This window comes from Polypterus senegalus, chromosome 6 (genome assembly GCF_016835505.1).
Source record: "Polypterus senegalus isolate Bchr_013 chromosome 6, ASM1683550v1, whole genome shotgun sequence".
Lineage (NCBI taxonomy): Eukaryota > Metazoa > Chordata > Cladistia > Polypteriformes > Polypteridae > Polypterus > Polypterus senegalus.
Genome location: NC_053159.1, coordinates 3614868 through 3629051, shown reverse-complemented (window position 1 = coordinate 3629051; position 14184 = coordinate 3614868). Strand labels below are relative to the sequence as shown.

Genomic DNA, 14184 nt, shown 5'->3' with positions numbered 1-14184 from the left:
TCCATGTGTTTCAGTATCAGAAGCAAAAATCTGAATTCCTGTCCATTATTTTAAACTTCCTTGTTTCGGTTTTCATTTTGGAAATAAGTAATGAGTTGCCATGACAAGGAGAGAAATGTCTGTACGCTTTAAGCATTTACATATATTTATTTATTTTATGAGTGTCATGGGCGGCACGGTGGCGCAGTGGTAGCGCTGCTGCCTCGCAGTTAGGAGACCCAGGTTCGCTTCTCGGGTCCTCCCTGCGTGGAGTTTGCATGTTCTCCCCGTGTCTGCGTGGGTTTCCTCCGGGCGCTCCGGTTTCCTCCCACAATCCAAAGACATGCAGGTTAGGTGGATTGGCGGTTCTAAATTGGCCCTAGTGTGTGCTTGGTGTGTGGGTGTGTTTGTGTGTGTCCTGTGGTGGGTTGGCACCCTGCCCGGGATTGGTTCCTGCCTTGTGCCCTGTGTTGGCTGGGATAGGCTCCGGCAGACCCCCGTGACCCTGTATTCGGATTCAGCGGGTTAGAAAATGAATGGATGGATGGATGGATGAGTGTCATATGTAGAGTCGTAATTCTTTTCTGATGATCTCGCCTGACCTCTTCCTCCTCCTCATCCTCCTCTTCGGGTTATCTGTCTACTTTGTTTGTATGAATGTCTCACAATATGAGAGCAGACACGACTTCATCCTTGAAGCTCAGATAGTTTTATGGTGATCCTGTAAAGCCAAGTTAGCTTGACCACCGCCGCCATTTGTGGAGAGCAAGGGCGCTCGTCTGTGTTGTGTGCGCCTCTACTTGTTCCTTTTTTTCACGCTTGCAACTGATTTTTGTCTTTCACAGAGGTGGCTGGATCCGAACAAACCCATTAGAAAACAGTTAAAAAGTACGTTTTTTTTTATTCCCTTTGTTCCTTTTCTGAGTCCATTTATAGAGAGTTGAATTCTTAATTTTTTACAAATTTGAAGAGTTTGTAGTGTCTTTTGTTTTTCTTTCTACTTATAATTGGTTCATTTTGTTGTCAATTTTTTAATAATTCAGGGGGATCGCCACATAATTTCAACTTTCGAGTGAAGTTTTTTGTAAGCGACCCAAATAAGCTACAAGAGGAGTACACAAGGTAAGTTGAAAATAATGTCAGATAATGCAATCTGTCTCAACGGCCAGCCGATTGTTATAATAGAAAAGGCGTTCATTTCATAATCACCTACAGCAATGAAAGGAATATCTCATGCCATTATTTTTTGATTTGATAGGTACATAAACATCCAAAAAGTTTATTATATCAAACGCCAGGAAGTCTCATGCACTTGCTGCACAATGGTAGGACAAAGTTGAGTTTGGTTCAGTTTATTTTATCTAGCGCTCTAGCAGAGCGCCGTGACAAGTTCTACAATCTTCACAAATGACTAACAAAACAGAAACGGATATGTTTAAATGGAAATATCTGTCCATTGATGCATTGGTGAACGCCAGCCAGTTGACACTGGTGGAAACCAAACCAAAAACACGGTCAGCAGCATCAATGGGGAAAAAGAAACTTCTGGTGAGGGTCCACCGCCAATTTTAACAGACAAAGTCCTGGAGATCTCAGCCAACTGGCTGTCCACAGAGTGTTTTCAATGTACAGGGTGAGTCAAAATTATGTTAACATGCATGCATCCATCCATCCATTATCCATCCCGCTATGTCCTAACTACAGGGACACGAGAGTCTGCTGGAGCCAATCCCAGCCAACACAGGGCGCAATGCAGGAAACAAACCCCAGGCAGGGTGCCAGCCCACCACAGTATGTTAACACTAATGGATCTCGACCACACCTTTCCAGGTCGATGGACCTCCACACTCCCCTGATTTGACACCTTGTGAGATCTGGTTATGGGTTATGGTGAAGGTGATATCAAAGACCTGAAGGACAGAATACGGACTGTGGTATCATCAATTCCCCGCGAAATGAGAGTCCGGCCTTTAAATGGCACTTTTGCTCATTGGTTTTTGTGTGCTGAACATGATGGCGAGCAGGCTGACACATTCCTGCAAATCATCTTGCACATATGAAGTATGTTTTGTTTTCCGCCATTCAAATGTTAACATAATTTGGACTCACTCTGTATTTATTCAAATCAACACATGCTCTTTGCTGAGTTTATATGTGTATTTTTAAATGTTGTCACCTTATTGATTCACACATTTGAACAAGAGCCCGCTTTCATAATGACCGTGTGGCAAGCTGTGTGTATCCGCTTTTCTTTAGCGCATTGACTGTCACAGTGGAAATCGTTAAAATGTATTGCCGACGTCAGTGTAAAATCAAGTTATTTTATTATACTAATCTGCATTTTATTTTTGAGCAAAACTCTCAGTAAAAATGTATTTACTGTTAAAAAACAAAAAATCTATTTGAGTTACCTTATAGTTGGCACATGAAATAGAAAATTCTTTGCGCATGCCTGCTATGTGATAACGGCTTTGTGCGCACGCCAACCAGGGCTGAAAATTTAGATCTTGCACAATTTGTTAGAACTGAATGTCTCAATTTCCACTTGAACTTCGTAGAGTTGAGATGCTAATCACTGAGAGATGTTCAGACGGTTTTGCATACGTAAATCATTTTAGTGAACAATTAATGTTATTCAGAGCATGGCTAATAAGACAAAACTACCTGAACGGGAAATATTCTGTTCCGAAGTGCCATGCTGATTTTCTACTCGTATTTCAGATGCCCACTATCCTCTATTTACATGTGCTCGTATTTGGGGCTATAGCCCCTGAAAAGGGTGTATGAGATAACTCATATGTGGTGTCCATCTACAAGTTAAGCATTCAGCGTGCTAACGTATTGTGAGAGTGTGCCTTGAGACATGGTGAAGCAAGGTCTGATCTCCAAGGTGGATGTTGTAATACGTCAAAGCTTAGTCAGTGGTGGGCTTCATGAGGGGGAGCAGCAGCAGTGTGGAGCCCAGCCTTGTCATACACAAACAGCATATGTCATGTGACTATACTTGATACTTTATATAATATGCTGTAATAGCACTCAATGATGACACTACAAATTTAACTAAGATTTGCACTGCCTTAATGGTCAAACTTTTATAACAGAGTAGCACTATAAGCAGACAGACATGGACTGTTGTGCTGAAATTATTTCTTTTCATTTTCACAAGGTATCAGTATTTTTTGCAACTCAAGCAAGACATTCTTACTGGAAGGTACGACTTTTTACATTTTTCTTTGTGTTGTTTTTGTTTTTAATAAATGCAGAGTTTTACATTTTTAATATTATTTAAGTTAATTTATTTTTTATCGCTGTATCATATTACAGGTTACCTTGTCCATATAATACTGCAGCATTGCTTGCCTCCTTTGCTGTTCAGTGTAAGTATACTGTATGTCTGCACTGTGTTTAAAAGAAATACTTCAAAACTGAAATCACTTTACAAAATGGATGATTAGAGGGTTTCTGAATTTTATAACTGAAAAGCAGTGTTAATTTATGTAGGATAAGAAAGGCTTTGGGGGGTTTGATGAGTTACACTCATAATGGATTTAGCTAAAAAGTGTCCATGATTCCTGGTGAAAAGGGATAAACACAACTGTACATATACAGCTAGGGGGTCCGCAAACCAGTGCAGAGGTGATACTTGTAGAATCATTTCTTACCAAGGCCTGTATTTTGTTCATTAGGGGTGGCTTGCTTACTTAGGACATTTTGGCAACTGAGGGGCAATTTTTTTTATTTTCATCAAAGTTTGTTGGTACGCATGATGGTAGTGAAAGATGGAAGACACCACTGAAAGAGGACCAAGTCTCATCGAAAAGTACAATAGCATACTGAAGTACTAGGGTGCTGTACCTTGTTAGCCATTATGAATGGCATACTGAAAAAGTGCAAGAAACAGACAGAGTTTATTCTTTGGCGGGTCGCAGACAAACACAAGAATCTTTCAATTTCATCAGACACTAATGCTAATGTTGCAGACAGCAGTTGTCTGCTGTTCACTTCAGATGACATAACAACTGCCAAATGTAGTGAGCACTAAATATTGTGTACACTTGCTATTTTGTGTTTATTATAAATACGATAAAGAATAAAACAAGCCTTGTGGAGAGCTTGAATCTGTTAGTGGTATGTATTGTGGTCGAGTAAAGAACAACACACTGGAGAGAATAAATGTACGGGTAACTACCCTGGTCATCCCCATTTAATTCTCAAGGCAATTTGCGTAAAGGCAAAAATAAACAGGAGCTCTGTGGTGCAAATGAAGTCAAAAATAGATCACCCGTCAGGTGAAGGGTATTCATGGTGATAGGTCAGAAGGTTAGGAATTCCAACCTGTGTGGTGCTCTGATCATAGAATAACGTCTCCTTCCAGTGGTCTCGGAGCTTAAAAGCAGTGGACCAGAAGGGGTGGAGTCAGCTGCCCCCACTGGGCATCATCTCTGCACTGTGGAGGGAAGGGAAGAGGCCATGAATAGCAGCCAGTCAGTGCCCCCTCCTGTCCCGGGGGTGGTATTACGTGTGTGTTTGTGTGTGTGTATATGTATATATGTATATATATGTATGTATATATATATATATGTGTATTATATATATGTATGTGTATATATATATATATATATATATATATATATATGTATGTATGTGTGTATATATATATATATATATGTATGTACACACACACTAGCCGTTTCCCTTGGCTCTGCCTGCATACTAGTGAAACAGGACATACTTTAAAAATCAATTAACTAAAAAGTATAGCTAGCTAAGGAGGCAAGTTATGTTCCAAAATGCAGAGGTAGACCAACTCCCCTCGGCCCGCAGCCTCTGTCTTGGATTACCACAAATATATCGCTGCTGCAAGCAAACTATGATTCTTAGTGTGATGAGAGAAGTCACAAAATCAACCGGAATGTTCAAGCATATTCTAGAAAACAACCCAATCGTAAGTCCGTTAAGTAGTTTTCTCGTTTGCTAGCTAAAAGGTTTTAGGGTTAAACCCCAAGGCTGGCACATTGTTGAGGATAGTAAATATATGTATAAAATGTAATATAATAATGTGTATAGGTATGTACATAAATATGTGTATGTATATATGTGTATATATATATATATATATATATATATATATATATGTATTATGTATAATGTTGGTGTGATACACAGCAGGTTAGAAATAATGAAAGTACTAAAATTCGAAGTCTCAAAAAACTGATAGTAAAGATTGCATTAGCGCAAACAAACAGAAATTATTACTTGGTAAAATAACGAAACAGCAAAAAGTGATCGAATATATCATTTGGATTTAAAGTTTTAGTCGGAGACTTGTAGATCGTCTAATTCGTGTTGGAAATAACGGAACAGCAAAAAGTGATCGAATATCGTACAGGCCAAAAGTTTGGACCCACCTCCTCATTCAATGTGTTTTCTTTATTTTCATGACCATTTCCAGCACTCCATCACTCTCCTTCTTGGTCAAATAGCCCTTACACAGCCTGGAGGTGTGTTTGGGGTGATTGTCCTGTTGAAAAATAAATGATCGTCCAACTAACCTGACTTCTGCACAACACAACTGCTGGTCCCAACCCCATTGATAAAGCAAGAAATTCCACTAAATAACCCTGATAAGGCACACCTGTGAAGTGAAAACCAGTTCAGGTGACTACCTGTTGAAGCTCCTCGAGAGAATACCAAGAGTGTGCAAAGCAGTAATCAGAGCAAAGGGTGGCTATTTTGAAGAAACTAGAATATAAAACATGTTTTCAGTTATTTCACCTTTTTTTGTTAAGTATATAACTCCACATGTGTTCATTCAGAGTTTTGATGTCTTCAGTGAGAATCTACCAATGTAAATGGTCATGAAAATAAAGGAAACACATTGAATGAGGAGGTGTGGCCAAACTTTTGGCCTGTACTGTATATCATTCGGATTTAAAGTTTTAGTCGGAGACTTGTAGATCATCTAATTCGTGTTGCCATCAGGGAAAAGTAGTGTTTCTTCACAACGAAGACACGTATCTGAGAGAATTAAAAGACTTGTTTGGTGAAAGTGAAATCCACATATGCGAGTGGCAGAGATGCGAAGTGGCAGGCAGGTAGCGCAGGCTGGGGGGGTTGGCGGGTGAAGCCCCCTAGTTTGTTAAAAAATTAAAATCTGAACTATCATCACATTTATTCAGAGATTTGAAGGAGGTGTTTTAGCCCAGGTGTGATTCATTCGGTACAGATTTGACCTGACCCTTCGTTTTTTGTCATTTTTACATTTCAGCTGAACTGGGAGACTATAACCATTCAGAGCACTTTCCTGGCTACCTCGCTGATTATTGCTTCATCCCAAACCCACCTACAGACTTTGAAAAAGAAATTTCCAAACAGCATCAGCAACATAAGTAAGTCTTGACAGATCGTGACTCCTAAAGGTTTCGATCTTAATAATAATAATTCATTTAATTTATATTGCGCCTTTCCCATCTTGTCAGGGTTAGGTGACAGTTAGCTTTGTTTTCTCTGAATTGTCCGACTTGTAGCTTTGAGTTCGTAGAGCCTCCACTTTGAATTTCCGACTTGTAAGCCATAATTGGCATCTGTCTGACAGCACATGAATGCAGCATTATCTAAAATTGCATTTATAGTATACTTTACAAAATCTACTATTTATGTGGTATATTTATGAAACATAGTTTTTGTATGTAGTTCTAAACCTAAATTTTAATCATTAGCTCACCAGCATTGTGATCCTCCCACATGGCATATTGCATTTGTTTGGTGTTGTGGTCATTGAGGACCCTTCTTTTTTTCACTGATGACTACTTTAACAAATAAAGTAGTAAAGTTTGTAACCCTTTACATGTGATCTTGATCTTTCTGTCATAAATAATTTGCATTTGCTAGCAGAGTTTATAATGTACCACACGTAAGTCGTCTTCTGTATGTTCCTCATTATTGTGTTGTGTTTTATTCTTGTAGCGGCTTGTCTCCAGCAGAAGCAGAGTTTAATTACATTAATACTGGACGGACGTTAGAGCTCTATGGAGTTGAATTGCACTATGCACGGGTATGTAGAGAACCAGGTGTCGCTTGTGTGTTTAATAAACTATTCACTGAGGTGTAAGTGTTTTCAACCAGCACTCCAGTTTTCCTCCAACTTCCCCATGAACTTGCTGGTTAGGATCTTTGATTCTAAGTTGTCTCTGTGTGTGTGTGTGTGTGTGTGAGTGGGCCCTGTTTTGGGCTAACGTCCTGTCCAGGGCTGTCCCCTGCATTGCACCCAGTGCTGCCAGGATAGGCCAGATAAATCGAGTGTGGCTCATTAACGTAGTAATTTGGAGGTGTGCAGCCACACAGCAAGTCCACCTTCCTCGACTCCGAATGAACAGATGAGTGTGTGTGTGTGTGGACGCCTTGTTTTCAGCCTGACGACATGCTTGCACTCAAATTTAGCAAAGCCTACTGGAGGACTTGGGATGCTGTTAAGGGCCATTCATTTGCTGTTGGAACAGTTTTCTGATTTTTTTTTTTTGAGTTAGGTGGGCAATACATTTACAGGTTTGTGGACGTTTAGTAAAACTTCAAATACGATTGACATTGTAACATTCCTTGGAAGTCTAGATAATCTACTTGGATTATTTGTAGCTGAAATTTAGTTTAGACATTTGAAAGAACTCCTGGGTGTTTGGTCTGTTATTTCCGTTATTTTCTACTCTCAAGTTTTACAGTCATTTGCCTTTTGACAGACAAAAAGTGGAAATTCTGCAGCCACTGCCAGGCTCTCCTTTTGAGTTAATATGCCTTATGTGTTAAGCACTTTTACTTTATTATGAAGCATTTTAATAATACTGTAACTCACTTTAAACATTTCTGTTAAAAGGTACTTGCTGTATATAATTAACTTAAGGTCTGTCTTGTAGGATCAAAGTAACAATGAGATTATGATTGGAGTAATGTCCGGTGGAATTTTAATTTATAAGAACAGGGTACGAATCAACTACTTCCCATGGTAAGAACTGATTTATTTTATAATCATCTTATTATATTTTGCTTTATATTGTGTTGTATCTTTTTCATTAAACTGTTTAACTGTCTAAAAATTCGACCTTGAGCTTTTGATGAATCTCGACGTTTTAGACCTCCCTGAATCCGATTTTCTTTCTCATAGGGAAAGTATTGTAATCGTCCAAAAATGTAATGTAAATGTGACGTTTTCGACCTCCCTGAGCCCAAAAATACAATTTTTGGAATTATGTCTGTATGTATGTGTGTATGTAAACACGATAATTTGAGTACAGTTTCACTTCGGTCAACCACATTTTTCATACAAGTACTGGGTACAAAACATAGATTTCTGTCAACTTTTGCACTATTTCTGCTAACTAGAAGTGGTACTTTACTCTTTATTCATGCAGCTGCAGAGTCTGATTTATTCAACTTTACTTTCATAATAATTGTTCAGTATACAGTATTATTAATTTGATTGAATTTGTTGTTGATGGTTCTTTAGTGTATGTAATATAAAAATATAATCCTTGTCTTGCGGTTTACTCCTCAAATATCCATCTCCAAATCTGAGTATACGAGAAAGTCGAGTGGAGAGCTCTCGCGATTTGTGTTAAATAATTTTGAAGCTCCTCTCGCTCTGATTAAATCAAAACTACAAATATACTTAAGAGTAAACTTTATGTTCTTAATTTGATTATACCTAGACAAAACTTAATGGCTTGGGATTTTCTCCCCCTCCCACCCTTTGTTTGTGTATTCCAGGTTGAAGATTGTAAAAATATCTTTCAAATGTAAACAGTTTTTTATTCAGCTGCGAAGAGAATTGGTGAGTAAATTGATCTCCAAGAACCAGTTGTTGAAATAATTTGACTTGCTTTCTGTCCATATGGGCATTGCACATTTTATAAAAGTGTAAATCTCTTTAACTTGCTTTCTAGTCATACGAGCATTGAGTGTTTTATAATAATATAAATGACAAAAACACAAATATGTAGCCCTTGAACATGTGTAACTAGTATTAGAGTGTGATTCTCTATTTTGTTTGTATGGTTTATAAATGATATGTTGCACAACTGCACTTTATACGCATCATGTCACTTGATGCACAATATCTCCTGTAGTATGACTGCACTGCTGCCAACACCCACTGGACTAAGATTATACGCTGCCGTATAAATGCTTGCACATGTTTATGTGAACATTGTACACATCAATAACCTGTGAATAGTATTATATAGTACCTGTATATAGAAACCTGTTACATTATAACCTTCTACCTCCTGCACATCCAATGCATAATGTCACATGGCACCTGTTTTTGCATATTTGCACTCATGTTGAACTATATTGTCAATCTCAACTGTTTAAGAATACGGCATTCTGACTTGATTTCTACCTCTTTGTCTTTTTCTAGTTCTAACTTTATTTAAAACTCTGTCTAGTTTAAATGCATATTGCACATTCTCTAGTTTAAAATGTGTCACTTATTTATTGTCTATTTCATATGCCTATTTATTCTACATTCTCTGTTATGCTGTTCTATGCTGTCTGCACTGAAAAACCTGGAGCCACGTCGTCTCGTCTCTCTATGTACCTGTACAGTGTATAGCAGAGATGACAATAAAGTTGACTTTGACTTTTGACTTTGAAATGATGCCTAGGTAATGAAATTATTAATGTACCTCTGTACTCAAAGTTGACATACAGTGGTACCTCGGTTCACGACCGTAATTCATTCCAAAACTCTGGACACGTCCCGATTTGGTCACGACCCGAACGTAATTTCCCCATAAGATTGTATGTAAAAACAATTAATCCATTCCAGACTATACAAACTGTATGTAAATATATATATTTTTAAGCACAAAAATGGTTATTTATAGCATCGAATGCACAGTGTAATAGTAAACTAAATGTAAAAACATTGAATAACACTGAGAAAAGCTTGAGAGCTACTTTTACAAAATGAAAATGGCCGAGAGCTCCTCGTGTTGTCAAACGTTTCTTCTCATCGCTTATTTCAACCCAAACAAACTGAATACGCTTGTTTTGCCTTAATATTTACAAAATGCTGGTGTCCACAACTCACATTTTGCATTAAAACGTCACAAAAAAATATTTAGTTCACTTGCAAGTGCATTTTGTATGTCTGTGTGCATTTTCTAGTGGATCTCACACTACTGAATTAAAACAAAACGAGAGGTATTAAAAGAGAGCACCAACCCTTGACTCTGAGTGGAATTACCCTTTGAGGAGCCCTAAAGTTGTCTCACATGTGTAATACAATATCTATTCAGCATTTATATCATAGAAGAAAAGATTTCTACGTCCTCGCAACAACATGGTGACGTTTTCCAACGGCTTTGGGATGATTTCCCAATTTCAAGCCGTCATTTCTTATCTAAGCTTATAATAATAATAATAATAATAATAATAATAATAATAATAATAATGCATTTTATTTCAAGGCACCTTTCTAAACACCCAAATCATAAAACCAACAAGAACATGCATATATACATACATATATCTATCTATATCTATGGAACTGAAAATACAGCAATAAGAGTACAGCCTAAGGTCATGCAGTGTAAGTTAATCTAAATAGATAAGTCTTAAAATGAGATTTGAAAATACGAAGGAAATCTGCGTCCCTAGTGTTTTGTGGTTGTGAGTTCCAGATGTCTTTGATGTCTTTGTTTAGTCCGAGCAGCTTAAGACTTTGTCCACACTAATTATTTTAATGTGAAAATTTGTCTCTATTTTTGAATTTTGTCCTCACTACCCTGGCATTTTTAAAACGGAGACTTTTAAAAATGCTCTACAGGACCGTATATTTCTGTATACTCTGTATCCAAAGAGGACTGTTTCATTTATATTAGGTAGATTGCCCAGAGGGGACTGGGTGGTCTCGTGGCCTGGAATCCCTACAGATTTTATTTTTTTCTCCAGCCGTCTGGAGTTTTTTTTTTGTTTTTTCTGTCCCCCCTGGCCATTGAACCTTACTCTTATTCGATGTTAATGTTGATTTATTTTGTTTTATAATTGTGTCTTTCATTTTTCTATTCTTTAATATGTAAAGCACTGTGAGCTACTGTTTGTATGAAAATGTGCTATAGAAATAAATGTTGTTGTTGTTGTATACGCCAGCTTAGCGTGGCATCAAGGATTGGTAAAAATGGAGAGTTTTGAAAATGCAGACTGCACTTGCACTGTGATTGGTTTGTGCTTATTACGTGGCCCTTCCATGATTGGATCCTGCTCATGACAACATGTCATTCCCTGACTGGTCACCTTTCACATTCCAACATAGCAGAAATTGAGGATCTGCTTGATATGCCACTTGTGCCATGTGCCTGTGTTCATCTGAATGTCATTTTGTACAGTTTGAGTACTACATATTGGTGCAAAAGGCAAATAATTTACCCATCACTGCCGTTTTGATAAAAGATCCTGTGGGTGGCGGCGTAACCGTCCCTTCAGTGGGAACGCTTCCTCTTCCTGTTTCCCAGTGTAGGCAGACAGCTGTCAAATGCGTTTTCGGTCATTTTAGTGTGGGCAGAGATCCTTTCATAAATGATGTGAAAACGCTAGTGTTGACTAAGCTCATTTTTAAATGAAAATGTAGTAGTATGGACATTGCCTTTGACGATCTAGAGTTTGCCTTAAGTAAGTGGTAAAGCTCTTAGAATTAAACTTCTTGAAAGAAAAATAATAAAAATCCATTGAGGAAGCAGATGAACAAACAAGCGGCAACCAGATGCGCCCAGTGTTCTCCCAGACAGGTCGGACGTGGCTGCCGTGGATCCCAGCGCTTCACTCAGTCATCAAGAGTGAGCCCAACAAATGTCTGCAGGAACCTCATTTTACATCTCACTTGCTTCTCTCTAGTGAATCCACTGAAGTAAAATGAAGATCTTTGTACGCGGAGCCTTTTGCTGAGCCACTTCTGAGCATTTACCGCTCTTTGAAAAGCAATCCATGGCAACATCTTTTAGATCTGGTGGCAACTCCTTACCCACAGTTACTGGCGCGGGTTCTTTTCTCAAGTGGGCTCTGTCAGGCTCGTCTCCTGTCTTGTGCTGCTTTGGCTTCCCTTCTGTTCCATAGGAATGTCCTAATAATTTTAATAAGTTAAAAATTCACGTCTGAGCTGTGGAAGTAGTATTGGGTTACGCCTAACCAATATCAGAACTCTTCATAATGGAAACTTGATTTAAGTGGTAGGTGTTTCTTGAATGACGCTTTGGGCTGTTAGCCTTTTTCTTATATTGTATGACTATAGAGAATTTTCTAAAAGTGACTGTGTTTCTGATAAGGATGTCCGCAACACAAGGAACAGGCCTGTCACCTTTACTCTTCACTCTGTGCACCTCCGACTATGAATATAACAGCAGCTCAGGTCACTTGCAGATATTTTCAGATGGTTCTGCACTAATGGTGGTCCCCCCCCCACCTTGAGAATTGTCATCTTAACATCAGCATAACTAAAGAACTGGTGATTGACTTTCACTGCCCCAAAGAGCCTGAATGTTTGGTCACAATTCAAGAAGTGGATGTAGAGGTGGTCCACTCCTACAAGTATTTGGGGGTCCACATTAATGACAGGTTGAACTGGTCTTGGGAACTAGGGAAGAAAGGGCAGGGCGAGGTTCTTCTTTCTTTGGAGACTGTACTCCTTTAATGTGTGAAGTGACATCCTTCACATCTTCTACAACCCTGTGGTCAGTGTGATTTGTTTTTTTTTACACTGTGGCGTGCTGGGCTGGTCACATGACTTCAAGAGAAGCCCACTGAAGGAACAACCTGATTAAAATGGCAGACTCGGTTATGTTTATTACGTAGAGAATTCACAAAAAAATCTTTTTGTAGCCAATAGATGGCAGCACCTGCCCTGCATTCCAAAATGGTGGGGTGACGGTTGTCTTGTCGAAGAGCGGGTGCGAGGTGCACTGCATTAAAAGTTGCATCATTAGATCTGGACCACCCTGTAGACCCCCAGGGGTCGTAGCAATGCAGAGAATTAAAACAAAACTGAGTGCCATTACAAACAAAGCTGCACATCATCTCCTTGACACACTAACACTGAGGACTTTCAGGCAACAAATCATTCAGCAGAAGTGTGTCAAGAAACACAACTGGGACTCCTTTATGCCAACAGCAATCCACCTGTATAGCACGTCACTGGGGCTGGCACTGCCAAGTCAGACGTTTTCTTTATTTTCAAATTTTCTTTTTAGTTATTCTGTTGTGTGTTTATTTAATGTTTGTTTATTTAAACTGTTTCTACAAAAAGCCAAATTTCCCCCTGAGGACAAATACAAGTTGTTTCTATCTGTCTGTCTGAAAGAAAAGGAAGACGAAGACTGAAAGGCCTTTTTTTTTAATGTCTTGACATTCATTATTCATTCCAGCGTTAGCAAGAAAGGTTAACTTTGAACTTTACTTCACAAACAGAATTATCTGAAAACTGCTTCACTGCACTGGTGGTTGATTTGAATTTCACCAAATCATTTTGAGGAAGAAAACTGTCAGGTTATGTGAACTCGGCTATTAAAAGATGGAAACAACGCCACGGCTTAAAAAGCAGTAAAATAGCAGCGCTTTTATTTCTTCATCTGGGAGAATTTTTAATAATGCATTCCAAATTCTCAAACAGTTGTCATAAAAGTAGTGTCCTGATTCATAATTTATATTGTAATAGCGCAGTTTTGTGAAAGTTCCTTATTTTATCCAGCTGAGTAAATTGACCCAAGGCGCGGTGTTAGATGAGTCACTTCCACTGTTAGAGATTTGAACGTTGAAGACGCTTTAAATAAATGACTTAGCATTGCATTTCAATGACTGTAAATCCCACAGAATGGGAAGCACTACATCCCAATATAATATTTAAAGAGGACACCTCCTTATATTGATTTTTACACCAATATCAAGCTTTGCTTGCCCAGTGGTGTAAGTTTGATCCTCTTTTAGTTCAGCGACCTTGACGTCAGTAGCCTTTAGACGTCTGCTTTCACTTTGACTGACTGGCGTCATGGTGGCCCCTTCTGGCGCATTTGAGTTTTACTTGAATTGAAAGTCAGTTTATCTTTAAATGCTGAGGTCTTTTTCCCCCCACTTTATTTATTTATTTTCTGACATTAATCTTTTATGGCAGGTGTTCCTACCTTAAAATTTGTTTGTTTCGCCTAATTAATCTGGGTGCAGTTT

At 38.6% G+C, this 14184-nt stretch overlaps 1 protein-coding gene across 3 annotated transcripts in view; it reads left to right on the top strand.

Annotated features, from left to right (window-relative positions):
• ptpn4a (protein tyrosine phosphatase non-receptor type 4a) overlaps positions 1–14184 on the top strand; it is a 225661-nt gene that overhangs the window by 122945 nt on the left and 88532 nt on the right. For all 3 annotated transcript variants that reach the window (XM_039755289.1, XM_039755290.1, XM_039755288.1), the window contains 8 exons: positions 825–867; positions 1023–1101; positions 3146–3190; positions 3304–3356; positions 6248–6368; positions 6946–7033; positions 7887–7975; positions 8737–8800. In XM_039755289.1, coding sequence (XP_039611223.1) covers positions 825–867; positions 1023–1101; positions 3146–3190; positions 3304–3356; positions 6248–6368; positions 6946–7033; positions 7887–7975; positions 8737–8800 — 582 coding nt within the window. The remainder of the gene's footprint in view (positions 1–824; positions 868–1022; positions 1102–3145; positions 3191–3303; positions 3357–6247; positions 6369–6945; positions 7034–7886; positions 7976–8736; positions 8801–14184) is intronic.